Source organism: Entelurus aequoreus, linkage group LG12 (assembly GCF_033978785.1).
Source record: "Entelurus aequoreus isolate RoL-2023_Sb linkage group LG12, RoL_Eaeq_v1.1, whole genome shotgun sequence".
In the NCBI taxonomy this organism is placed as follows: Eukaryota; Metazoa; Chordata; class Actinopteri; order Syngnathiformes; family Syngnathidae; genus Entelurus; species Entelurus aequoreus.
Window position 1 is genome coordinate 21038939 of NC_084742.1, and position 26724 is coordinate 21065662.

At 40.2% G+C, this 26724-nt stretch overlaps 2 protein-coding genes across 11 annotated transcripts in view; one reads left to right on the forward strand and one right to left on the reverse strand.

Annotated features, from left to right (window-relative positions):
• Nucleotides 1-1743, reverse strand: part of sema4f (sema domain, immunoglobulin domain (Ig), transmembrane domain (TM) and short cytoplasmic domain, (semaphorin) 4F) — a 69277-nt gene extending 67534 nt beyond the window's left edge. The window contains exon 1 of the mRNA XM_062065178.1: nt 1066-1743. Within this exon, the coding sequence (XP_061921162.1) occupies nt 1066-1156 (91 nt within the window). The 5' untranslated portion in view covers nt 1157-1743. The remainder of the gene's footprint in view (nt 1-1065) is intronic.
• A 785-nt stretch (nt 1744-2528) lies between these two features.
• Nucleotides 2529-26724, forward strand: part of m1ap (meiosis 1 associated protein) — a 75603-nt gene continuing 51407 nt past the window's right edge. For 8 of the 10 annotated variants that reach the window (XM_062065188.1, XM_062065185.1, XM_062065182.1 and 5 more), the window contains exons 1-2: nt 2639-2800; nt 7728-7847. The gene's annotated coding sequence lies outside the window, so the exon portion shown is untranslated. The other 2 variants (XM_062065181.1, XM_062065184.1) reach the window with 2 other exon arrangements.

The following is a 26724-nucleotide window of genomic DNA, read 5'->3' on the forward strand; positions in this document are numbered from 1 at the left end:
AGACATGCACCTGGGTATAGGTTGATTGGCAACACTAAAATTGGCCCTAGTGTGTGAATGTGAGTGTGAATGTTGTCTGTCTATCTGTGTTGGCCCTGCAATGAGGTGGCGACTTGTCCAGGGTGTACCCTGCCTTCCGCCCGAATGCAGCTGAGATAGGCTCCAGCGACCCCGAACGGGACAAGCGGTAGAAAATGGATGGATGGATGGCCTGATAATGCATACTAATGTACTGTATACTGACTTCTTATGTGTGCACTGACAGGACAGCACGTTTAACTGTTTCTTATAATTCACCTTTATTATTGCTACGACTTCCTCATTTTAAGCTTTCATATCATTTAATACGGGCAGCACGGTTAAACAGGGGTTAGTACGTTTGCCTCAGAATACTGAGGTCCTGGGTTCGATCCTGGGCTCGGGATCTTTCTTTGTGGAGTTTGCATGTTCTCCCTGTGACTGTGTGGGTTCCCTCCGGGTACTCCAGCTTCCTCCCACTTCCAAAAACATGCACCTGGGGATAGGTTGATTGGCAACACTAAAATTGGCCCTAGTGTGTGAATGTGAGTGTGAATGTTGTCTGTCTATCTGTGTTGGCCCTGCGATGAGGTGGCGACTTGTCCAGGGTGTACCCCGCCTTGCAGCAGACCCCGTAAGGGACAAGCGGTAGAAAATTTAGATGGATGGATGAATCATTTGGTTCTTTTTGTAATGCACTGTCACCTACTTGCATGCCTTTTTCTTCACTGTATCCTTATTTTATCAAGCTGGTGGAAATGTGAATTGATCTTGGAGCTAAATAAAGCATCCATCCATCCTTTGCAAAATAAGGCAAGCTAAATAAATACTATTACAAACACCTTCAAAAGGCTGCAGTACAACCGCCCCACAGCAACAAACACGTTGTTCAGTTGGATGCATTATTATCTTAGAGAAAAACAGGTGCGCACGTGTACCTAATGTTGAGTCCAGGTAGTCTACTAAAAATATGTGCTTATATATATATACATATATATAGTCATGGTTCCAAAAGACCACAATGAGGCAGCTAAAGCTTCCACTTACCTTTCAATCCTCTAAGGGTGGCTGCCCAGGAGGCTCCGGGTAGCGAACAACACACCGGGAGCAGGATGAACATTATTCCGGCAGGAGTCATCTTAACTCGGGTGTACAGTGGAGGTCCGCTCGATTGAGATATGTTTGGACTTTTTAGCTCCAGTGCATCCTCATTCACACTCTCGGTAAAGTTTAGAATAAGGTCGGTGCCACTTGTCAAATTCCGGTTAGAAGAGATCTCCTGTCACATTGCTCCTGTAGTGTGCGCTCTGCACAAAGCGCGCAAGCAGGAGCGAATCCACTCATTACAAAATGTGTAGTTTTTACGAGAAGGGAGGCAATCGGGCTTTGATGTTGTCTTCCCTCGCTGTTGTGCTTATCTTATCAGTAACGGTTAGAAACTGCAAAAAAAGTAATCCAAACTGATGCGGTCTTTCGCATGGGATAGTGACTAATATCCTGAACGAGGATAAAATGAAGACTCGCTCTTCTGTCCGGTTCTTTGGCCAATCACACCGGCTGAAACAAGTGGCTTCTTTGTGAAATATCAGCGTTGTATTCGCATGAAAAAAAAAACATCAAGGAAAAGGATGTCCAAGAACAGGTTTATCAAAGAGGTCCACGCACAGCAGTGTACGCCTCTTACAGGACTACAGTGTGATATGGAGCGACCACTTGGCCCCGCCTCCCGGAAGAGGAAGCACAACAGGTACGGCGATGACGTCACGAGTGGCCTGAATTGTGGACCGTTCGATACTAGAAGAAGGAAATCCATCCGATACCATTTAAGTACAGGGCCAGTATACTACTCCGATAGGTTTTACTTGAACTGTAAAAAAAAATGATAATCAGGTTTATCAACAAACATTTGTAAATATATTACCAATACATAAGTAGCGTACTGTAATACTATTAATAAATTAGATAATTACGATCGTATGTAACGACATTACTAATGCAAACTATTTTGGATTTTTGCCCCAATGAAAGCCCTCCTGTTCTAAATAATTATTCCCTGAATTTATAAACACAATACAATTTATATAAATAACGTAGAAATGTGAACAACCTTTCTATGCAAACAAGTAAAATTGAAAAATATCTATCTCATCAGGCTATAGTATTGACTTGATACTACAACTACTTTTGGTTTTGAAACTTTTATTAGTAGATTGCACAGTACAGTACATATTCCGTACAATTGACCACTAAATGGTAACACCCGAATAAGTTTTTCAACTTGTTTAAGTCGGGCTACACGTAAATCAATTCATGGTAATTCATGGTATCGATATACACTGGGTCAGTTGCAACTACAAAAAGCAATACATTATACTTGGGACATTTTTCAAAATCAATAATTGAGTATATGTATGTACAGTATATACAAACATATTAATAATGGTGCAACACAACCACAAAGCTCACAATTTGTGAAAAATAAACATAGAACTGAAAAATATCGGTATCATCACATGTTGACCAGGACTACTACCCGGCCTCGGTAATGATACCGAGATTGGATTCCTCCCCCCCTTCCTACTTCTCTGTGGACACCTCGCACAACATAAACGTAATGTATGGATGTATTTGTTCCATTATACTATATACAAATGTAAATGATAGTAGTTGGTATTCATTTTGTCTGTTCGAGTCGCGGCCATTATTGGAATTAGTCTGGAGTCGTTTACAGTGACGTATCAATTATCCGCCATTGACATTTGTGCTAGTGCTAGCGTTGAAGGTAAGTAATATTTACTCATCAATGTGTGTTTTCCGACTTTATTAACTGCTCCTTGAGGTGTTTAAAAGTGGCTTTGTGTACTTATGTATTTTAAGGCTTCTTTAATGATATATATTCATTACATATAGCGATTACAATTCCTAGCTCGGCTAAATATGAAGCTGAGTTTACCCATCGTTATCCATTGATATTATTCTCCTTCAATTGCCTTTATTTGCTTGTAAACTGTGCATCACCGGATTTATTTTTAGCAGTATGAATACTACATTTACATTTAGAGTGCATCATAAAGTTATGTCGAATTCGTATCTATCTACACTAAATTATTTTTTTGGTAAACTGTGATGTGTTTTTACACTAGCAGCATAGACATTATTTAACCCCTTAATCGCTTGTCAATCATCTGATGTAATTCATGTGGGCTCTGAACAGTAAAGATGATTACACCTTGATAAGTTAGTGGTCACACTTTATGGAAGTATTATTGTAGCAAAATGATTTGCAAACGTGTATCTCAATCTGTGCGCCTGTAATCCAAGTCGTGTGCGTGTGTACTATTTTGTGTGTCTGTATATCAATCTAAGTGTGTTTTAAATTGTCTGTCTGTCCCTAATCAGAAAGAACCCCTCAATAGGCTGTCAACTTAGACATAACTTCTGCAACACTTCTGCAATGTAAGATTTGAGCGTGTGCATCCAGATTTGTGAGCGTGTAATGCAACCTGTGCGCGTGCATTCACAAGCGCATGCGTGTAATAAAATATGCATGTGTGTATCTATGATCTGCGAGGAGCAGGGGCCATCTATCGGCTGTCTTTTTTTACACATAACTTTTGCGACACTTCTGCCGTTTTTGATTTGAGCGTGCGAATCCAGATTTGTGTCCGTGTAATACAACTTTTGCGAGCGCATTCAGAAATGCGTGCGTGTAATACATTTAACTAACCACAAAAGACACCACGTAATTTAAACCAATCAGAAACAACGTACAGCTGAGGTGCGTGAAAGAGACATGCCAAGACCCGCCTTGCGTTGTTTCTGATTGGTTTAAATTGCGTAGTGTCTTCCATGGTTGGTTAAATGTAGGCACAGTGGATTGATGTCTTGGTCTGGGATTAGTTCTTTCGATCTGACTGTACAGCGATTTGAAAGTGTAAAAAGAGTTGTCTGTCTGTAACTCCCTTTGCCTTTTCTTATACTCACCATTAGTTTCTGCTTTGTAGCCAATCACTGATCATGTCATTCTGCACTGAAGTCAACAACGATGGACCACTCTGGAACACTTGCTCAGAGCTGCCTAGCTTCACGCTTTAGAGTGACATACATGTAAATGTAACCCTTTTCTTACGCAACATGCCACACTTAACATTTCTCACACTTGTATTCCTCATTTACTACTCCAATTATTTTCATGATAATAAAATTTGGATTTTACAGCTTGCCACAGTTCTGATTGATTGATCGAAATAACCAATCCCAGACCAAGCCATCAATCCACTGTGCCTACATTTAACCAACCACAGAAAACACCACGCCATTTAACCCAATCAGAAACAACGTAAGGCGGGTTTTGACGTCTCTCTTTCACGCACCTCAGCTGTACGTTGTTTCTGATTGGTTTAAATTGTGTGGTGTCGTCCAGAGGTGGGAATCTTTGGGCATCTCACGATTCGATTACGATTATGATTCAAGAGCTACAATTCGATTAAAAATCAATTATTGATGCAGCTTTAATTTATTTTATGAGGGACAAGCGGTAGAAAATGGATGGATGGATGATGCAGTTTTACATTACTTTTTGTTTCACTAAATAAGTGTTTATCACTTGCAACTTTAAAAAAACAATTACTTTGGAATATAAAACAGTTAGCAGCACGGTGGCAGAGGGGCAGCACGGTGGCAGAGGGGTTAGTGCATCTGCCTCACAATACGAAGGTCCTGAGAAGTCGTGAGTTCAATCCCGGCCTCGGGATCTTTCTGTGTGGAGTTTGCATGTTCTCCCCGTGACTGCGTGGGTTCCCTCCGGGTACTCCGGCTTCCTCCCACCTCCAAAGACATGCACCTGGGGATAGGCTGATTGGCAACACTAAATTGGCCCTAGTGTGTGAATGTGAGTGTGAATGTTGTCTGTCTATCAGTGTTGGCCCTGCGATGAGGTGGCGACTTGTCCAGGGTGTACCCCGCCTTCCGCCCGATTGTAGCTGAGATAGGCTCCAGCGCCCCCCGCGACTCCGAAGGGAATAAGCGGTAGAAAATGGATGGATGGATATAAAACAGTTCAATTAATTCCCACATTTATTAAATTAATGAAAATGTGTGCAAAACTGGACCATAAGTGCCCAATAATAAATGAGCTGGTCGGATCTCTCTGTGAGGTGGTAGAACTGTCTGCATTACTTTATTTACAATAAATAAATCGATTATCGATTATTGAAGTGTACTAATCGATTCCATAATTGTCCATGTCCAATTTGCGATTAATCTAAAAGTCAATTACTTACCCCACCTCTAGTGTCTTCTGTGGTTGGTTAAATCTAGGCACACCTAAGATACGCATACGCAGATAGTGTTAGACACACGCCCTTCTGAAATACGCGCGCACAAGTTGTATTACACACTCACAAATCTGGATGTGCACGCTGAAATCTTACACGGCAGACGTGTCGCAAATGTTACGTGTAAGTCGACAGCCTTTTGAGGGTTTTTTCTGAATAGAGACAGACAGACAACTTAAAACACACGTACACGGATCTGAATACACACACTCAGATTGATATACTGACACACAAATTAGTACACACGCACACAAATTGGATTGCACACACACAGATTGAGATACACGTTTGCAAATAATTTTGCTACAATAATACTTCCATAACACTTCATCTTAATATGGTTTGATTGTTGTGATTTAGTGAAACTACACTTGAAGTGTATTTTACAAAAAAGTGCACATTAAAAGCACTTCTTTCTGTTAGCTGCTCTTGATCTCCTAAAAAGAGGCTGGCAATATGTAGGGAGCAATTTCATGGGGCAAAGGAGCACACATGTACTCTGAGTCTGGCACAAAAGAGCGGGGTCATTGGGGAACCTGGATTAAAGGATTTGTGAGCCCAAGTTGGAAGGCGAGGAGGTGGAGAGGGGTCAGAGGTGAGCAAAGGATGATAAAGAAAAGCCAAGAATGCAGCCAAGAAGTGAACAGCGCCGTCTCTAATCGAGCCCGATTCAACTCAAGGAGAGCGTGTCTCATCGAAAGGCAACCGACTGCATTTGAATGACTAAACATCACTCTCCATCACAATAAATGTCTTTATCTGTGACAGCCACTGCTGCAGCCCAGGCACCTTGAATCCATGGCTATGGGTTAAGCCAGCGGCATATTTGTTTTTTCATGGGTAAAAAAAAATATTTGGACAGATGAATTGCTTGGAACGCCTGACACCTCACAAGGTTCTCTACTACCCACTTGTGGACAGGTAATGCAATTGCTAAAATAATTTATTGACAGTAGTTAGAACCCTGCTATTGCGTTTGGGGTGTTACGTCTGGAGAGCCTCCGCAAATAGCGGGAAAACACAAATTGTGTGTTTTTTTACACTATAACCCCTATAATATGTCTTACACTTACTCAACACATTTTACAATGTAAAATTAATGATGATGAAAGTTAATCGATAGGAGTCACTTTCTGACTTTTAGCTTGGTCAGGCAACCTTGACTGCCTCCATCTCCCTCTCAAACAGCTAGTGATGGTACGGTGGTTTCACATGCCGTTTACTCCTCCCGGCTAGCAGTCCAAGATTATAGGCTTTCCTCTACTGCCACTTTTCCAGAATTCACACTGTTTTCCTTTTATTATTCCAGTAATGACTTACGATTATATGGAATATACTTAAGTGTAATTTATTTCAAAATTAGTAATGCCTTAGGGCAAATGAGATGAGTGTTGTGTAAAAAAAAAAAAAAAACAGCCTATTGTGGGTGAGAAAAAGTAAAGAGGAGCAGGTTTTTGCACAAATAAGGATATTCATTTTTTTGATAAGAAATCCGCTAATGCTGAATCGCGAATCATAATAAATAAATAATGCACATGATAAACAGACGACGCAAAAAGACAGATTGACTGACACCCTCTACCATTATTAACATGCTGGCGCACATTTGCATACATTGAATGCCTATGGTTGGCATAAATTAGCTGCAAACCTCAACCAGACAAGAGTATTCCATTAAAGGGATTTCCATGGTTCCTTATCTGTCCCCCTCACATTAATATTCAAACCCTAATATAAAGAAGCCCCAATATGTGACCTTACACTCTTGGTTTTATGTATCCAGCCTGTATGTGTGTTCTTACATAGAGTTGGTTTACTTTTTACTTGAAATTTTGTGGTTTCAGTCGTCTTAATCCAGCTCACAGTGCATGTATGTGTGTACATATAAGGTTGCACACTAGAGTTAGGGCATGGGTCATTAAAAGATGTATACCCTTCTGAGGTAGATGGTCACGTTGCAACTAATTTAGTTAAAAAAATGTATTTTGTCAGATATAGTCCTCTGACTACTGGCCTTTCTCTGACCTGTGTTGACCTCACATCCGTGCATCCCATGACTGCACTTTCCACCTCCTTTTATTTGTGAAAACCCTGTTCCCTGATATAAATCCCTTCAATGCCATTAGACATCTCATAGTGGAAAGAAAGGGAACAAAAGTTTACCGCTGATCTTACAACCATCACCCCTGCTGTGTAAGTAAATACTGTAGGTCTCAACGTTAATCCCAGGTAGCCCCACAAAATTGGATTAGAGCTCAAATTTAAGCACTGGATTGGCCTCACGCCAACACAATCATCCTTGAGTACATACATTGTTGTGCAAAATGTGCATATTATGAATGTAGCCATTACAGCTCCTGCTTCTTTCGGCAGGATGCTTCGGCCCAGTCTCCACTTTCAAGTCCATTCCGCCAACAGGCATGAAGTCCCCCAGTATGTAAGTCAGACGTCTTAGACTGCGGCCCAGAGGAATCCTACCTGACACCAAAAAAGGTAAGATCATTTCTGACCTGTGAAAGAGTAATTCACGTGTTGATTACCAGCCCATCCCAAGTAATAGTCAAAAATATGCACACATTACATCCAATTACAAGGTAAGTTTTATGTAAGGCTATCAGTTTACACTCTGGAAGTCTTTCCATAACATTGACATACAATGAAATACAACCTTGACAATTTTTTTTAGAATAATTAGCCTTGTCATTGGAGGAATGACTTAACATTCATTTTGTTGGGTGTTGTCTGCTATGAATGGACACTGTTGCCCGCTCCTTATGGTAATGAGAAAGGCTTAATTAACCAGCATCGCTCTAACCCGATCGCTAACATGTCACATCCTTGTGGATTGGTTCCACAGCAGATGGTGTTATCAATTATTGAGCCTGAAAGGACGACACTGGCCTCAATCAGATTAAGTAGATTATGCCAACATCAACTCCCTTAACAGCCACATATAGTTTCTATCAATGCACTGTATGCATGTATCTTTGTAAGTAGGTATCTGTCTGTCTATCTATGCCTCTAACTTCCCTTGTTCACGTCCCCGAGGTGTGGATATGAACTTGTTTAATGTATGCATATATCTTTAAATGTGACCTAAATACACTACACACTGAGCCCTCTGAGTGACATCACATTCTGCACTACGGTGCCAGCCTCTCTACCCATCCTGATGCAAATGTCTTCTTAATCCAATAAAGGCACTCTCGCAGCGTGGAGGAGGCCGAGAGGGGTCGGCCGGGGCCCTCCACCCTGCTGCGATATAATTGTCGATACAAGTGCAGTGTTGCAAATGCAAATCTCTTCGCCTCACTGTGACATCAATAGTGTAAGGGGGGCGTCTTTGGTGGGCTGCTGCGCAGAAATCATAGAACTTCTGATGGTTGGGGGGATGGAGGAGGTAAATGTATAACCAGGAAGCATCATGTTTTCCAGAAACATGGTGAATCGCTTTAAACTGAGAGATACTGTTCGTAGCATTTGGATGACCCACATGACCTGACCCTTATAAGACATATAAGTGTATTTAGTGTCAGCTAAGCTCTTTTGGATGTCTTGTTTTGATCCACAAGCAGAGCCCCGCAATCACTTTTAGTTACATCCTGTATTTGCTTTTATTGCCGTAAGTGCAGTCATTTTTCAACCATGCAGCTCTATTTTTATTGACCCTTGCCATATTCTAAAAACAAAATAAATTGGTTAATAATAAGTTATCTTATTAGCTATTACATTAATAACTATTTCCTTTGTCAACTAAAACATGTCAACGTTGTTTTCTCAGAAAAAGTGGACCCGGCTTTTTTCAACGCCCATCGTATTAGCGTCAACAGGCGGCTGTCAACATAGCTGAAACCGAAACTAACCATTGCTTGCACAACTAGTTGCAGTTTGTTGACATTGTTTTCGTCAATTGGTAGGATGTTACTGACGTCATTTCCGGCTCACGTCCCGCCCAATTGTGGTGGTCAATGGATACTAGGCGACATTTAGCCTTTTTCGAAGAAAAAATGCCCTATGTTTGTGGTGTTTTCAACTGTACGAACCGTTCAAATCGCAGAAAGGATAAAAGTTTCTTTAGAGTTCCTCGAGAGGTTATCAAAAAGGGCAGAAAAGTGCAAGATTTGTGGAAACGACGATGAGAAAAGCATGCAGCTCACACTCCAGTTCAAGGGAGCAGAGTCGAAGAATGCAGGAGTTTGCAGTGATCACTTCGTTAAATGTTTGTTTTATATACTTTAAAGGTTATAATTTCTCATTTATGTATTATCTTGATATTATTTGTATTTCTTAAACACATGTTTGCTATGAGCATTTCGAAAAGCACCAAGCCGGCAAATGTGAACAAAACCTAAAAGCTTTTACCAAAGTCAACAATCATATATGAAGCAAGTTATATTTTGATAAAGACGGGGAAAAACACGCTATTCGTAAACGACGCGTGCAACAGCGAGCATAGCAGTAGAAGCAAAGTTAAATCATGAAATGCAACCTTACCCGAGCAAAAACTATGCATATTATCAAGGTTTTATTGTAGCAAAATTATTTGCAAATGTGTATCTCAATCTGTGCGCGTATAATCCAAATTGTGCACGTGTTTACTAATTTATGTGTCTGTATATCAATCTGAGTGTACGCATTCAGATCCGCGTTTGTGTGTTTTAGATCCACATTCGCGTGTTAAGTTGTCTGTCTACCTACATGTGACTTTTGCATCACTTCTGCCGTATTAGATTTGAGCACACGCATCCAGATTTGTGAATGTGTAATACAACTTGTGCGTACGCATTCAGAAGCGCATGCGTGTAATACAGTCTGTGTGTGCGTATCTATGATCTGCGAGGAGCAGGAACCCTCGATTGACTGTCTTTTTGCACTTGACTTTTGCAATGCTTCTGCCATGTACAATTTCAGCAAGTGTTCGAGAGTGGTCCATCGTTGTTGACTTCAAAGCAGAATAACATGATAAGTGGCTGCAAGGCGCTGACCAGTGGTGAGTATAAGGAAAGGCAAGGGGAAGTTACAGACAGACAACTCTTTTACACGTTCAAATCGCTGTACAGACAGATTGAAATAACTAATCCTAGACCAAGACATCAATCCACTGTGCCTACATTTAACCAACCATGGAAGACCCTACACAATTTAAACCAATCAGAAACAATGTAAGGCGGGTCTTGGCATCTCTCTTTCGCGCACCTCAGCTGTACGTTGTTTCTGATTGGTTTAAGTGTCAGAAATGTTGCAAAAGTCATGTGTAAAAAAGAAAGCCAATAGAGGGTTCCTGCTTCTCACAGATCATAGATATGCATATGCAGATTGCATGCATACAAGTTGTATTACACGCTCACAAATCTGGATGCGCTAGCTCAAATTTTGCACGGCAGAAGTATCGCAAAGGTGACATGTAAGTAGACAGCCTATCGAGAGTTCTTTCTGATTAGGGACAGGCAACTTAAATCACACGTACGCTGATCTAAAATATACATACGCGGATCTGAGTACACACACTCTGATTGATATACAGACACACAAATTAGTACACACAAACGCAAATTGTATTACACGCTCACAGATTGAGATACACGTTTGCAAATAATTTTGTAATAATACCGGTACTTCCATACATATTTATCCTGAAAAGTCTTAACACCAATTTCCTTGACCCAGTCACAAAACAAAGAAGTTGTAGACGTCCATGCTTTTCCAAGTTTCCATCTGTTTTGTTGTGTAGAATGGCGTCTGGAACTAGGGATGATGTTTGATAAGAAATTATCGAGTTCGAGCCTATTATCGAATCCTCTTATCGAACCGATTCCTTATCGATTCTCTTATCGAGTCCAGATAGGTTGTTGTATATGGAAAAAAACACACAATAATTGGTTTAACAAAAGCTCACTTTTATTATATAAGAAAACAATGTAATCTAATAAGTAAATAAATATTGACTGTTACCCCCCTAAAAAAATAAATAAAAATAAAATAAATATTGACTGTTGTTACCCAAAGTATATTAAGTGGGATTTTCCAGAAAAAAATATATATACAGTAACACAAAAACAACCTGTCTCTGTGATCACTATAGGTGTATAAATAATAATATAGTGTTAAATAAAATCAGTCCCTTGGGCACAAAACTGAAAATAATGCAGCTCTCCAAAAAGTGCAGTTAGTTCTGCTGCTATTTGACATAACTATTTGTTATGATGCTTTGACATTTTTGCACTTTATTTCTTTATTGAAAAAAAATTCTATGAAGAGAAAAGTTGCAAATGTGGTTACAATTCTAAAAAATGAAAAGTTAAAGCTAAAAAAAGAAATATACTTTATTGAGTTAACATTATTTCTTTATAGGGGGAAAGATGTTATGAGCTAGGGCAGGGTCGGCAACCTTTACCACTCAAAGAGCCATTTTGACAAGTTTCACAAATTAAAAAAAACAATGGGAGCCACATTACTTTTTCGAAAATTTAAAATGAAATAACACTGCTTTTTTTGCTTTGTGCTATTTTTTAACCAGGGGTCTCAAACACGCACCTTATTATGACAACCTAATGTTAACACGGCCCTCGAGGTTTATATGAATGACGATTGACAGCGTCATACTTGCCAACGTTCCCAATTTTTCCGGGAGACTCCTGAAGGTGCAAGGCTTGATAGCACTGCTTTTAGCACCCTCTACAGTCTGAAAATATAGCGCACCTGCTCTGTCACACATGTTGAATGCAGCTTCTGTTAGCACACGTCTGTGACAGCAAGGCATACTTGCTCAACAGCCACACAGTTTACACCGACGTTGGCCGTAGAAAAAAACTTTAACACTGTTACGTTACAAATATGCACAAATATGCACCACACTAAAAAAGAATGACAAACACATTTCTGGAGAACATCCGCACTGTAACACAACATAAACACAACAAAACAAATACCCAGAATGCCAAGCAGCCCTGACTCTTCCGCAACCACCAAACCCCGCCCACCTCAACCGACGCACGGAGGGGTGGGGGGGTTTGGAGTCAGGGCTGCATGGCATTCTGGGTATTTGTTGTGTTGTGTTTATGTTGTGTTTATGTTGTGTTACGGTGCGCAGGTTCTCCAGAAATGTGTTTTTCATTCTTTTTTGGTGTGGGTTCACAGTGTGGCGCATATTTGTAACGTAACAGTTTTATACCGCAACCGTCAGTGTAAACTGTGTGGCTGTTGAGCAAGTATGCCTTGCTGTCTTCTACGTGTACGAGTCCAAGCTCAATACAACATGGGACCTGCCTGGCATGCTGTTTGTACAACCTATAGAGGACAATAAATGCAGAGCTATCAGGGTATGCCCTTAATTCAGTTGTTAAGGTAAAAATCTGAAAATATTTTCATCGAGGGATTTCTAGGAGAGGCACGGAGATCGTAAGTAAGCTGCTGGGAAAACGGGAGGGTCGGCAAGTATGCAGCTGAGCCGCATTAGAGTGGTCAAAGAGCCGCATGCGGCTCCGGAGCCGCGGGTTGCCGACCCCTGAGCTAGGGAATATAACAACTACACTACCCAGCATGCAACGGGAGTGACGAGAATGCGCGGTAGCCCCGAAAAGTGTTGCATGTCGTCTAAGGCTGAAACGACGCGTCGACGTAGTCGACGTCATCGGTTATGTAAATACGTCGACGCCGTTTTTGTGCGTCGACGCGTCGCATAATTACGTCACACTACCGTCATGGCGGAGCGCAAAGCAGACTGTGCGAGCGAGGGGAAAAACGCACGCCAAAAGTCGTCAAAAGTGTGGGAGTATTTCAATACACAGCCTAATAATGTTGTTGTATGCACACTGTGTCGAGCGTAAATGGCCTATCATAGCAGCACAACGGCTATGAACGAACATTTGAAAAGAAAACCATCAACCATCAACTAGTCAATCGTCCGCGTTAGCATACGTTGTCATCATTACACAAAAACATGAATGTGTCATTTGTATCTGCTAGGGGTGTAACGTTATGTGTTTTGTATTGAACCGTTTCGGTACGGGGCTTTCGGTTCGGTACGGGGGTGTACCGAACGAGTTTCTAAGCTAAAGCTAACTTTAGCTGCTAAAGTCTTAACAAGTTGCTTTGCTCCTTCTGCGGCTGCCTCTGTCTCAGCACGCAGCATTGTCCCACCCATACAACCATCTGATTGGTACACACGCAGCATTGTCCCACCCACACAACCATCTGATTGGTACACACGCAGCATTGTCCCACCCATACAACCATCTGATTGGTACACACGCAGCATTGTCCCACCCATACAACCATCTGATTGGTACACACGCAGCATTGTCCCACCCACACAACCATCTGATTGGTACACACGAAGCATTATCAGCCAATCAGCAGTGCGTATTCAGAGCGCATGTAGTCAGCGCTTCAGCGTGGAGCAGATAGGTGTTTAGCAGGTGAGCATCAGGCAGTGGACTCTCCCCAAATGATAATAAACACCTCCCAGTCAACTACTAGTAACATCACTATGAGCCCGTTGACCTACCAGAAACTTAAACTGCAGCTCAGCTCACTCGCAGTCCTGGCTTGAGGTGAAGGCTAATTAGCTCTCAGTTCCAGCCACATCGACCCCTTCTGAGCGCCTATTTTCAGCTGCTGGGAATATTGTAAACAACAAAAGAAGCAAAGCAAGTAGACATGCTAACCTTTCTTCATTACAACTGTTAGTCACTCACTGGAATGAGTAGAATTGGTTATTGTGTACTGTGTTGGACTGGATGTTTATTTTGCACATTTTAAAAGCAATACTTAATGTTTACAGTGCTCCAGAATATTTAGATTGGCACTTTTTTGTATTGATGTTTATCTTTATTTTTGCACATTTTAGCAAATAAGCAATACTTTCACTTTTGTTGAAATGTTTACACTTTTGTTACAGAATATTTCGTTTTGCACTTTTTTGTATTGGATGTTTATCTTTATTTTTGCACATTTTAAAGCAAAATAAGCAATACTTTTACTTTTGAAATGCTTATACTATTGCAGAATATTAAGATTTGCACTGGATGTTTACTTTTATATTTGCACATTAAAAAGCAAATAAGCTACTTTTAATTTTGTTAAATGTTAAAAGTTTTAAATGTTTACATTGTTACAGAATATTTTGCCATGTTGTTGTCAATGTTGACTGAGTGGCCATACTTTTTTTTTTTGTAAATAAAAGCCATGCCTTTTGAAAAAACTGGCCTACTTTTATTTTTTCATCTTCATTTTAAATAAAATAAAATAAAAAATAATCGGTAAAAGGAAAAATAATCTATAGATGAATCGAAAAAATAATCTATAGATTAACCGATTAATCGAAAAAATAATCTATAGATTAATCGATAGAAAAATAATCGTTAGCTGCAGCCTTAATGTCGTCACGTAAGAATGAGGTTATGAGCACGCTGTGAAAGTAAACGTCAAGAACTAAGCCAACACGCCTCGTCTACATTATTTATAATTAGACAGACAACACATATACAGTGTGATTTTGTTTTGTTTACAAGGAAAGAAAAACAAAAGTTAAAAAAGGGAGATGTGTTGTATATATATGTATGTGCTGCGGTTGCTTTAAGAACGTTGCGACAGCTGCCGTAAAGGAGGTGCATTGCTAGCCTGGTTGCTTTGTTTCCGGTTGGTCGTAAAAGTGTTCGTCATGTGTTTGTACCCTGCTCAAATCTCTCAGTAAAGTTATTCATTGGATTATACCTTTTGTTTTGAACTTTATTACACCTTGGAGCGCTTTTTCCTGTCCATTTTTTTCCTGCTTTCGCTATCTGCGCCTAATGACTGAGCTACGTGACGTCATTTCTTGTGATGTCACACGGAGCATTTCTGGTCGGGACGGGATTCGTTCCGAGGGATTCGAATAAAGAACCAACTCTTTTTCTTTACTATAGTGGTCTCGATAACGGGTACCGGTTCTCAAAAAGGGATTAAAGTCCGAGAACTCGGTTATTTTCTTATCGAACAACCGGGAAAACCGGTTTCGAGTATCATCCCTATCTGGAACACACGCGACTGACGTAATCCTTGATATCACTCGACAAATCTTTTTTTGATAAAGTATAGGGATCTATTCCATTGCATACTTCAATTTTTTTTCTCGTATCTGCTTTTTGCAGGAAGATTTTAACCTTTTTTTGTACTCAGTTAGTTCGCGTCCTGCAACAGCCACCACTGGAACGTAAATTAAGTATTGTTGACGGTTTTTTAATGCATTTTTAAAGTGATTTAGAGGTAGAATTGATTGCTCCCATTAGCTGCATTGCTTGTCACCTAGAACAAGCCGTATTTTACATGTTAGAATAAAAAAGGAAAAACAACTTTTGTCTTCTTGTCTCTCATAATGATTGTAAATGATAGGCAAAATTCCAAAAACAAGTGCAGTTCCCCTTTAAGTGCCTAAATCGCACATGCGTGTACGGCTGCAAAACTCTCGTGAAATTACAATGCATTTAATCATCAATATAGTGATATGTTAGATGTGCAATGAAATGTATATTGTCTTTAACATCAGTACACACTAGCAAGGAGGAAGCTACATCATGTTTTTTTAGTCGCTCTGGCGCGTTATACATGTACACAAATGGAACCAACACACTTAAATTAACTTCATGATCTGTCCTCAAATAAGGATTCAAAACAAATCTGTGTTTGTGCCATACGCTGAGTGGAGAGTTTTTGAACTCTTCACCTTGGCCAGCGTTTGCAAAAATCTGCGTTTTTAAGAACAAAAGAATGTGTTTGCGTGTAACAAGAGGCCTAAACGCAGAGATAAGATGTGTTTATCAAGTATTTGTGTTCGTGTGCACGTGGCCTCATTGTCATTCTGCCAACATCACAATGTTTTATTTATACTTTCCGGGCTGTAACGTTTCATGCGATTAGAAAAAAAAGCTTTGATTTATATTCTGTTGCTTCACTTGATTGATTATTATTGAATGTTACTACCGTAGTAAAAATTTATAAAATCTGGACCGCATGGAGTGCCTGTAACTTAGCAGACTAAATAGTTTCCGCACGCCAGCTGCAATAAAGTGCACATGAGAGCACTGGTGTGTGGGTGCAGTGATCTTTGGTGAACAGCAACAGTTTTTTTTATTTTATCTGGTCACACATGTTAAAAGTTCAATTTCATTGTTGATATGCATTTACTTGAAAAAAGGAATGAAAATTATGGCAAGCCTAACTCTTTGTTTATTTAAACTATTTCCCCTAAAATACACACTGAGGTTATAAAGTGTGTTTTGTCTGATTTCTTGATCAATCGAACAAACTAATCGTTTGATTACTCTATTACTAAAATAATCAATGCTGGAGCCCTAATAATTTAATGTAACTAAGCTCCAGTGGCAAATGTTTACAATGACAGGTGGCTAACAATTAAAAAATGGGTGTAGAATCCAGGTTATTCTGCTATAGTCAGCTGAGCCAGAGTACTTCGGCCCCTCATACCCAATTAGTGACCTACCAGTCTCTAATCCGGGGCTTTTTGAATGACCTAATAGTCACCAGAGTGTCTTTGCCAAGATGCATTAGGATCTTCAAAGGTCCGGAAAAAGAAGAAGGGCAAGGTTACGGACGGGTTCCAATTCAACATTGAAGGGAAAGTGAACAGTTTCACAGAAGCCTGTAAAGAGCTTGGACAAGGTGTTCGACAGCAGCCTCATGGACTTCTTTTAAGTACAGACCGTTTACCAGGAACAATTGGTTAACATCAGTCCCCAGATCTGGCCTATGAGGGAACTTCAAAGCATGGACCTACCAGCATTTCCCCCATCCATCCGTTTTCTACCGCTTATTCCCTTCGGGGTCGCAGGGGGCGCTGGAGCTCAGCTACAATCGGGCGGAAGGCGGGGTACACCCTGGACAAGTCGCCATCTCATCGCAGGGCCAACACAGATAGACAGCATTGTATTTTGCTAAAGATACTATGGCTGCTACCGGTCTATGAAGTTCTTGTTTCCAGCAACATACATGAGCATACCGCAACATACCACAAAGCTCAGGCTGCCCCTTAAGTCTTTGGAAGAAGAGTTCGAGAGCACGCGCAAATGAGAGGTGCTGATGTACAGAGACCCAAGAGTGCAGCAACACCTATTCAAGGACCAAGGCAGAGGGGATCTGGGCAACGGCCCTCAAAATAGAGCCCTCAGTGGATCTGGAGAAACAGCTGAAATTCCCCCACCACATCCTCACACCACTCTCAGGTAGGGCATTGTTCTGGTCTCGGAGCACCAAGAACATTATCATGAATTTGGGAGTTTTATTTTGACAAAAGCAGTCAAGATTATCAACCTAAGCGGCACTTTATTTTCCCTAATTTCCGGTCTATAAGACTCTTCTTTTTTTCCCACAATTTGAACGATGCACTTTGTACAATATTGCGGCTAATTTTTTTTTTTTCCGGGTTTACGAGCTTCACGTGCCACCAATAAATGTATTATTGTCACATCAAACAAATGAAATTGTTTGATGTTTGAAATTTGTTCTCCTTAAATCAAACGCACTCACACAATCATTCGGTCAGCCATTTGGCACCTTATGCCCTTACCCTCATCTTGGAGAAAACAAAACAAAATGTACACAACGCAGTCACAAAACTGAAAGCAATCAAGCCATTAAAAAAGGAAATAAAGCTGCCGCACATAACAAAAATCCACCACCACCAACAGGCCTCGAAGAAGAAGGCACAAGCCCAGAGTTGATCCACCTCAAAACGAACGTGAAAGCGAAAACAAGGCTGAGAAAATGCTGGACAAAGCAATCCCGTTAACTCCGAGACTAAAGAAGACGACCCCAGCGTAGGACTAAGACAGCGCTTCTCCGGTTGGCTGTATGCGAATATCTCATCATGTCTGTATAGTTTTGTATATTTATAGTCTGTAAATATTCTTACCCCGGCTGCTGAACGACAACACCACAAACACTATAAACACCATGAACATCTCAAGCTTTTGCCGTCCATCCATACCACTGACTTGACTTGATTCTACTCGTGGAAAAGACGACAGTTTTGCCTTGCAGAACGACAATATTTTTTTTTGTAGAAAGTAACAACACAACAGTAACATCATCCCTGGCAAGAGTTGGACACACAGGCACACACACAGACATACACACATCTCATTCAACTTTCGCTAACCACTTCCCTGCTTCCCCGGCCTCTGTATCAGCTGGTAAATGACATAGGCCCACATGATTTTGGACCTCCAGAATCAGCATGTCTTCGAGGATCTATTTGTGTCAACGAGGTGAAATAATGCAGAAAACCTTTGACAAGTTGACTTTCTGTTCGTCTCCGCCCATTAGGACGTTTCAAAATATGATCCGCCTTGAGTATTTTATTTGGAAAGTAAACTGGACACTTTATTTTGTGTTTGTGCATGACTTACTGTCCAACACAAGCAGATTTTAGCTAAATTAATCCATTGTCGTGCGCCGTCTTGAGCCGTCTTGAGCCGTCCTGCGCTGTCTGGCAAATATAAAGTCTGCATATATTTAGCGAAGGGATGCAGTGACTTCTGTTTGGATGCTAACTGCATTTTGTTGCTATGTACTTGTGACGTGCAGTGACAATAAAGTTTAATCTAATCTAATGCTGTGTTACACAAACTGTCTTTTGTTAAATTTCTGAATGAACACAAGCAGCTGTGTAAATATTTAATGTGTCAACGCGTAGGTGGTTGCGGCTTATGAATAAGTGTACTTTACAGTCTGGAAAGTACGGTAATAAGAGGAACATGATGGCCAAAGACTTGATGAGTTGTTGGACATAAGTTGGCAACATAGCCGTAATAGTGTTCTTCCACACCAAACTCATCCAGAAGTGCTGTTAAATGGCTTTGCTTGGTACACTCTAGTTCACTCATTCTGCAGCACAAAAGTCCTTTTTCCCAAACCGGTGCCACAAAGTTGGAAGCACACAATTGTTGAAAATGTTTCAGTCTTCTCAGGGCCAACAAAGAAATGATCACTTTTTAATTATCCCTGCCGGTTCTGTAGTGGGCTAGAGCAAAAAAAGACGTCGCAGGGTGTTCTGTCGATAATTGTGACCCATCGATGTTTGCTACCCAACGCTACTCAGTGCGCGTGCGCATGCGCACAACCCCAAGTGTTCTGAATAATTGCCTTGAACAAAATACTGATGGGACCAGCTGCCTTGTATGCCCCTTGTACAATTGAGTTGGGATTTTAAAATATGTTTATTTCATTGTATCTTCTGACCAGCAAGCATGTAGACAATTACAGCGTGAGACAGTTTATATTGTATATTGGCGGACAAGAAGCATGTAGACACATACAGTGTGAGGAAGTTCACATTGACGCGAACAATTGTTAGCTTACATTTTCGTTTTAATCCCTGTTTTACGCTACTCGTAGCTTTTTTTCAAGGAACAACGGCACTCAGACTATGTAAAATCGAATTGGTATAGATACAGTACATAGTAAACAGCGTTAAAGGGAAAGGCGATTATAATTACATGAAGGGAGGAGATTATTCCTTTAGTGGATTCAGTGTTTGATTATGCAGATGATAGCCCACTATAGACCAGTGATGAGGTAATTTAGTGCTCATACATGTAGCCCTCTGCATTATTAACAGGCTTCAGGCTGTCATTATGATGTGCAGAACAAATGTAATTGGTCTCGGAAATGTTCTTTGTGTATGTAGGCTACAGTGTCTTGTTGAACACGCGCCTCATTAAGACAGACACAGCATTGAAGGCTCTTGGCGTTTGTGTGAGGATATTATTATGATATTTGCGCTATTTATTGCAACACACCTCATTTCAGTCTAACAGATTTTAAGCAGGGATCCTGATCAAGTCTTTGCAAAGTGTTTTAACGAACTTGAACAAATGCCTGGTTTTAGCATGAAAAATCCTCACCACCTTCTTTGCATTGTGATGACAATTCAGCTCCTGAAGATTTTGTAGACACATCTCTTCAGACAGTACAAACAGGTAGTTTTTGTGCGGTAAATTCAACCTGACACAGCGATGTCCCCCCTCGAGCAGAAGTGGCTGAATGCCGATCTGGAGCAGAGGAATGGGGGGTTGGAGCACGAACACAAATCACCGATAAATGTCAGAGCACATAAAATCAGTGTAGCCAGTCACTCAGCCCCTTCTACCCCTTGAAACGTTGTGACTTTTTGCTTGGATAACTACTAGAATTGACCAGTTAGGTTGAAAATCTACATAAAGAGTTCTGTCAAAAGAATCATATACTTAGCCTTAATAAAGAGATTGCATCGTAAGAATGGTTTATACAGTATGTTTAATGTCTGATTTTTAATCAGCTGTAGATAGTTTTCTGCTTAGTGGGTTTATTTTATTTGATGTATTCCAGATTTCCATCTCCATCCAAGTCTTTCCTAAGCTTTTCCTCTTCTCCGCTTCTTGATTCCCTGGAGACAGACCTAAAGTATGCTGGGTGGGTGAGGGCAGGAGGGGAGATGCTGATGGGGGGTGGAGAGAAAGGTGTGAAGAGCAGGTTTCTCTCTTATATATGCACACACACACACACACACACGCACGCTCAATGACTGCCAGTGTTTCCACACAAACCCCTCCAGGGCTCTCTGCAGTTTAATTGGTGTAATTATATTTGCACAAGGCCGAACTCACCACACGCACACAAGCACACATGGCTGTGACAAAATTTTAATAGGCACCCAAATTGAATATTCTAATATTCAATAGGTCTCCTGCTGAGTGACCTAGAGGCATGCTCTAATCACACTGTATGTTTATTTAGTCAATTGCCATCAGGTCATGTGTTCATCATAAGAACAAAGATTAATGACTCGATAAGCACATTCGGGGGCCTGCTCGGGGGAAGGGTTAAGATAATAAAAATGAAACAACAGTGCAAATGTTACTTCTCCGTGGTTTTATTGGTTAGTGAAGTGAAGTGAAGTGAATTACATTTATATAGCGCTTTTTCTCAAGTGACTCAAAGCGCTTTACATTGTGAAACCCAATATCTAAGTTACATTTAAACCAGTGTGGGTGGCACTGGGAGCAGGTGGGTAAAGTGTCTTGCCCAAGGACACAACGGCAGTGACTAGGATGGCGGAAGCGGGGATCGAACCTGCAACCCTCAAGTTGCTGGCACGGCCGCTCTACCAACCGAGCTATACCGCCCCAGAATTAGGTTAGAATTGTGTTTTGTTTAGGAATAAGGCCGCACAGTTCTCAGAAAAAAAATGCAATCCTGATTTTCTTGCTTAGAATAAAGATTCTTTGCGACAAATTATTTTTTACACACACACACCTACAAACACCATGTTCAGAACCGTGTGCTTACATCTTGAAGAAATCACACAGGTATTTAATAATTATTTACATTGTTATTACGCTTCTAATTTTTTTCTGCTTTAAAGAAACCTTCAATGGTGTTTCTGGCATTCTTCATGGGAGGTCCCGAAAGGACAATTGACGGGGGACATAGAAATGAATAGAAAGACTGAAAATATTCCATCATGTTAAAAGCATGGCACAGTTGCTCACTTCACAGTATATTTATATAGACAAGTCAAAAGGACAAATCAATTAGTCAATGCAATCGCTCCTCCTGCAAGCTGACAAATGATGCCAGCGAGGTTCACCGGGGCTGTTGGCCATCAGTGGGTATAACCAGGGCGGAGGAGCCAACTCAACCTGGCTGGCTACGCTCGCTTGGCAATCCCTCTAGGATTTTGCAGTGTTGCAATTTCGCCAATTCAAACAAATGTAACCAATTGCGTGCAGCCTCGCAACTTTGTCTAATCCCTGAAATTCCAACTCACATTTGGGCTAACCATCGACCTTTTTGCCAATGGAATTTGTCCTAGCAGGACTCAAACGTAACTGTCTCACCAATCAAATGTTTCTATGCACTACCCTTACGTCTTCATTTCCTAGTTTACATTGACAGAGATTCATTCAATCACTCATTTATCAATCATCATTCACTCCTTTACTGACAAAAATAACCTCTATAGATCGCTCTCAACAGTTACCTAATGTTCTCACCAAAAGTACTGGTAAACTATGTGACAATCAGTTTTATTGGCCAAGTATGTTAAACACATAAGGAATGTGAGTTTGTAGACTGTGCTCTCTTTGTTCAATGCAAGAAACAAAGAAAAATGCTATTGTTTTAACCGGTATTGTAAATATCAGTGTTATATATCAGTAGTTGGGTTTCAAAATGCCAGTAATAATGCAGAAGCTTGTGACAGTATTAAACGAGAAATTGAAGTACTATCGTTTTGTTTTGTTTTTGTCCTGTGCAGCCACTCAGGCAAATCATACCGTTGATGTAGATGCCCATATCTGCTGTACAGAGTTACTTTACAAAAGACAAGTGTGGGATACTTCTCTTGTTGCCTTATTTGTATTTGACTTTATTAAATGGATTTATATTAATGTTTGGTGCAGACGGACTGGAGCAGGAAGTGATAGAAAGAAGGAAAAAAATGAAGACAGAGGGGGAAATTGCGGGGATAAGACAGAGAGACGACAACAACAACAACAACAACAGAACGACAACAACAACAGAGCAACATCAGCAAATACGACAAACATGATACGAAAAGTGATAGCAAAGAATTGGTTAGTGGAAATAAATATTAATAACACAGAAATGACAATTAACATTATAGCACTACAAATGGAGCAATAAAAATACCAATAGAAATAGCACCACCGATAATGAATAAATAGAAAAATTCCCGTGGAAATTTTGATGGGCCTGCTGTCTGTGCCCTGGATCTCTGGCCGGGTGTTGGCTGAAGCTTGCGTACTTTTAAGATGGCGCAGAGTGGCCGAATCTTTGAGTTGTAGGTGTAGACATACAAAATGAGCTAAAGAGGTAACCTAAAACGTTAACATGCTAAAATTAAATGCTAACACTTAGCATGTGTGCTAAAATTAGCATGCTAACAGTTAACATGTGTCACATACCAAGTTATATGACTGTAAGGTGTAGGGCTGCGGAATTAGAGAAAAAAGTGCAAGCATGCCAACGTTAGCATGATAACAATGAACAAGTGTCACATACCAAGTGATATGACTCTGGGGTAAACGATTGCAAAACTAGCTCAAAAAGTTATCATGTGTCACATACCAAGTAATATACTCTATATTTGCTGAAAAAGTTAGCATGCTAATGTTAGCTAACGTTAACATGCTAACAGTTAACAAGTGTCACATACCAAGTTATATTACTCTGGTGTAAACGATTTCAAAACTAGCTGAAATTGTTATCATGCTAACATTAGCATACTAACGTTAGCATTTGTCACATACCAAGTTATTTGACTGTAAGGTTTATGGCTGCGTAAGTAGAGAGAAAAAAATGTAAAATTAGCTGAAAAAGTTAGCATGCTAATGTAAGCATGCCAGCAAGCTAACATTGGCATGCTAACAGTTAGCATGTGTCACATAAGTTATATGACTCTAAGGTGTATGGCTGTGGAATTAGAAAAATAAGTGTAAAAATAGCTGAAAACGTTAGCATGTTGGCATGCTAATGTTACTATGCTAGCACATGACTGGGTAAGAAGAAATACCAAAATGCACTATTTGTTGGTGTAAACATAGAAAGTAGCAAAAGGCTAGCATAAAACGTTAGCATACGAATATAAAAGAAGCTAGCATAAAACATTAGTATGCTAACATAAGTATACTAACAGTTAACATGCGCTGCATTAAAAAAACATCTACAGTAGTATTACTGTAGATATTTTAATCTGTTTGCTCAATTCTGATAGCCGCAAAAACACAGCAAAAGTTGACAATTTAGCTTTAGCATAGATGCTAACAGTCCCTTTCACACCGTTTCTGACGTTCTGGTTGTTGGTACATGAAAACACTTGATATGAAGCACACCGCACCTTTTGCAAGAAAACAGTTCTATGGCAAATCTGAAAAAGGCTGTTATGTTTGCTAATGTTTTTTTCAATTAGTTTACAATAGAGAAGCTTCTGGTGTATTTAGTCAGTTTAGCCATTTTGTTTTCTAATGTGAAAGAGCAGTGAATTAATTCATATACTTACAATTAATTCTTACCCTCTGATTTTCCTTTATATCTTTGTACTGTGGATGTGAAATGGTCTTAAATTATTTCAATATGGTCTTAAAAATAGTCTACAATTTGACTTTTTGAAACCTGCATAGACTTAATTTACTTACATTACTTTCTTCCTCTTGCTGCCGGTCACCGGTCTCGCTGACACATGCATGTTTTTTTCTGTCCAGAAAAACACGAGTGATGATATCATCAACTAATATCGACAAATTTATTTGTTTAGGCCAAATTTTATAGTCAATTTTTGTTGACAATGTCGACAAATTGTTGCATTCTATTGCATATGGCATTTAAAGATGTTTCCATTCTTATACAGAATGCTCCACTGTGAATCCCATGTAAGCCCCCCACACACTTGTTCATGAAGACCTATGAACCTCACCTACGCTATCTATCCATTCATCTTTCTATGCACCCACCTTCCCCTTTCTCATCCACCACTTCCTCTTTTCCCGCACTGAGCCAAGCCCCAAAAAATAAAATCCAAATTCTGTCTCTTTCTCTCACTCTCTGTATTGATGAGGGTCTCTGGGTCTTTTGTTCATCCACCCGCTCATGTGGCCTGCACCCGTTGCTACAGCAACGGGCTGTATATATACATGTACACACATGCACACACACAAGTACACACACTGTTGCTCTGGGAGAGAGACAAACCGAGATGGAAAAAGAAAATGGGATGCGCTTGAGAGGGATGAGCTGCCATTTCAAAGTCAGAGGAAGGAAGAAATAGGAAATAAAGAACATAGGAGTGGCCAATAAAAGGTTAAAATAAATATTTTTTGTTAAGCTGTAAAAATACAATTTCAACGAGAGAAACCTGTGCTGCGAAACCTCGAAAGAGACCCGTTCAGACATAATGCTGACACCTCAAAGGTTGACTTTGAAAGTTGAAACCAATAGAGGTAAATATTGTCAAAACAAGCTAAACTAGGTGGGAGACAATAATTATCTTTATCATCGCCTGAATAGCGTCTTCCTCCCGCCAGTCGTCTGTGTTTGCCGTGTTTGAAGCCCTGTCGGAATCCAAACCCCGCAGACAAGCAGCCATCTGCCATCCTGGCTCCGCTCCAGTGAAGCTTTGCCGAGCCAGAACAGCGCCTGCTTACGCACAGGCCAAGGATTCACTTTTTACCTTTTTAAAGTCTAAAAGTAGATGAGTGAAACCTAAAATCACATTATAAAGATAATTCAAGTCTGCAGGCTCCACTGCTAAGTGAATTAGTGTCTCTTCTTAATTGATTTTTAAGTGACCTTTCTCATTTCCAAATTTAAATCTACCCAGAGCCTTCACTCTTAGTATGATTGTATAAATATTTGTCTGGAGTTTGTACTGATTATAAAGTATGTATTTATGTTGGGTCTAGTTCTCTCCTTACCAGGTCAGAAGGATTATGGGTGTCCTACGTACAGTTTCTATATAATTACAGATTACATGTGATTGGTTACACAGCACGCACAGACGTGTGTTTCACATAATCCTCTGATCGTTCTTTAGACATGTAGTCAGAACTAATGTCAGCTCCAAATTACTTGATTTACTAATAAAGGTGAGCTTCGGTTAAAGGGTGATAGGTGTAAATTTACACATGCATGTATTCTACAGTACGCTAAGTGAGGTCAATGTCGGGTAAAATGTTTTGTCGTGTATATGCACATGGGACATGCATGCTCAAGTAAACATGTATGTGATATATGGTGCAATGCTACAGATTATGATAATATATTCATTTGTGTGCATGTCTCAGAGGGTGTGAGGTGGGAGGGGTTTATGACCTATATTAACAATGCTGGTAAGAATAGTGTGTACGTGTATGTGTGGCAGAGTGAGGGGTTATTAATCTGTGGGATTAGTGGATTTAAAGTCAGATTACACTCAACACCAAGCAGGGCTCTTCCTGCAGACATGCTGTACAGATTCTCGTGTGTGTGCGTGTGTTCTTGTATTAGCATGACTGAAGAATTTTACAATAGTTGTGAGAATATATGTGGTCTTCCTGCAAATGCCTGGTTCAGACCTTTTAAATTTACCATCAGATTATGTATTCCATTTTCTCGGCTAAAACACAAACATAACCTGAATTTGCCCGCAGCTTTGTGTTCACAGTGAATCAATGATTTCTGACATTTCCGTGGGGGAAGGAGGAGGTCTTCATGTAAGAAATACAACATTTCCACCAACTAGACAGGTGATGTCAAATTCTTCATGGCCCAAAAAACTGACCGCAGAATTAATTCACAATTATCCGTTTTGTTTTATAAGCGCCTCTAAACTTTGACC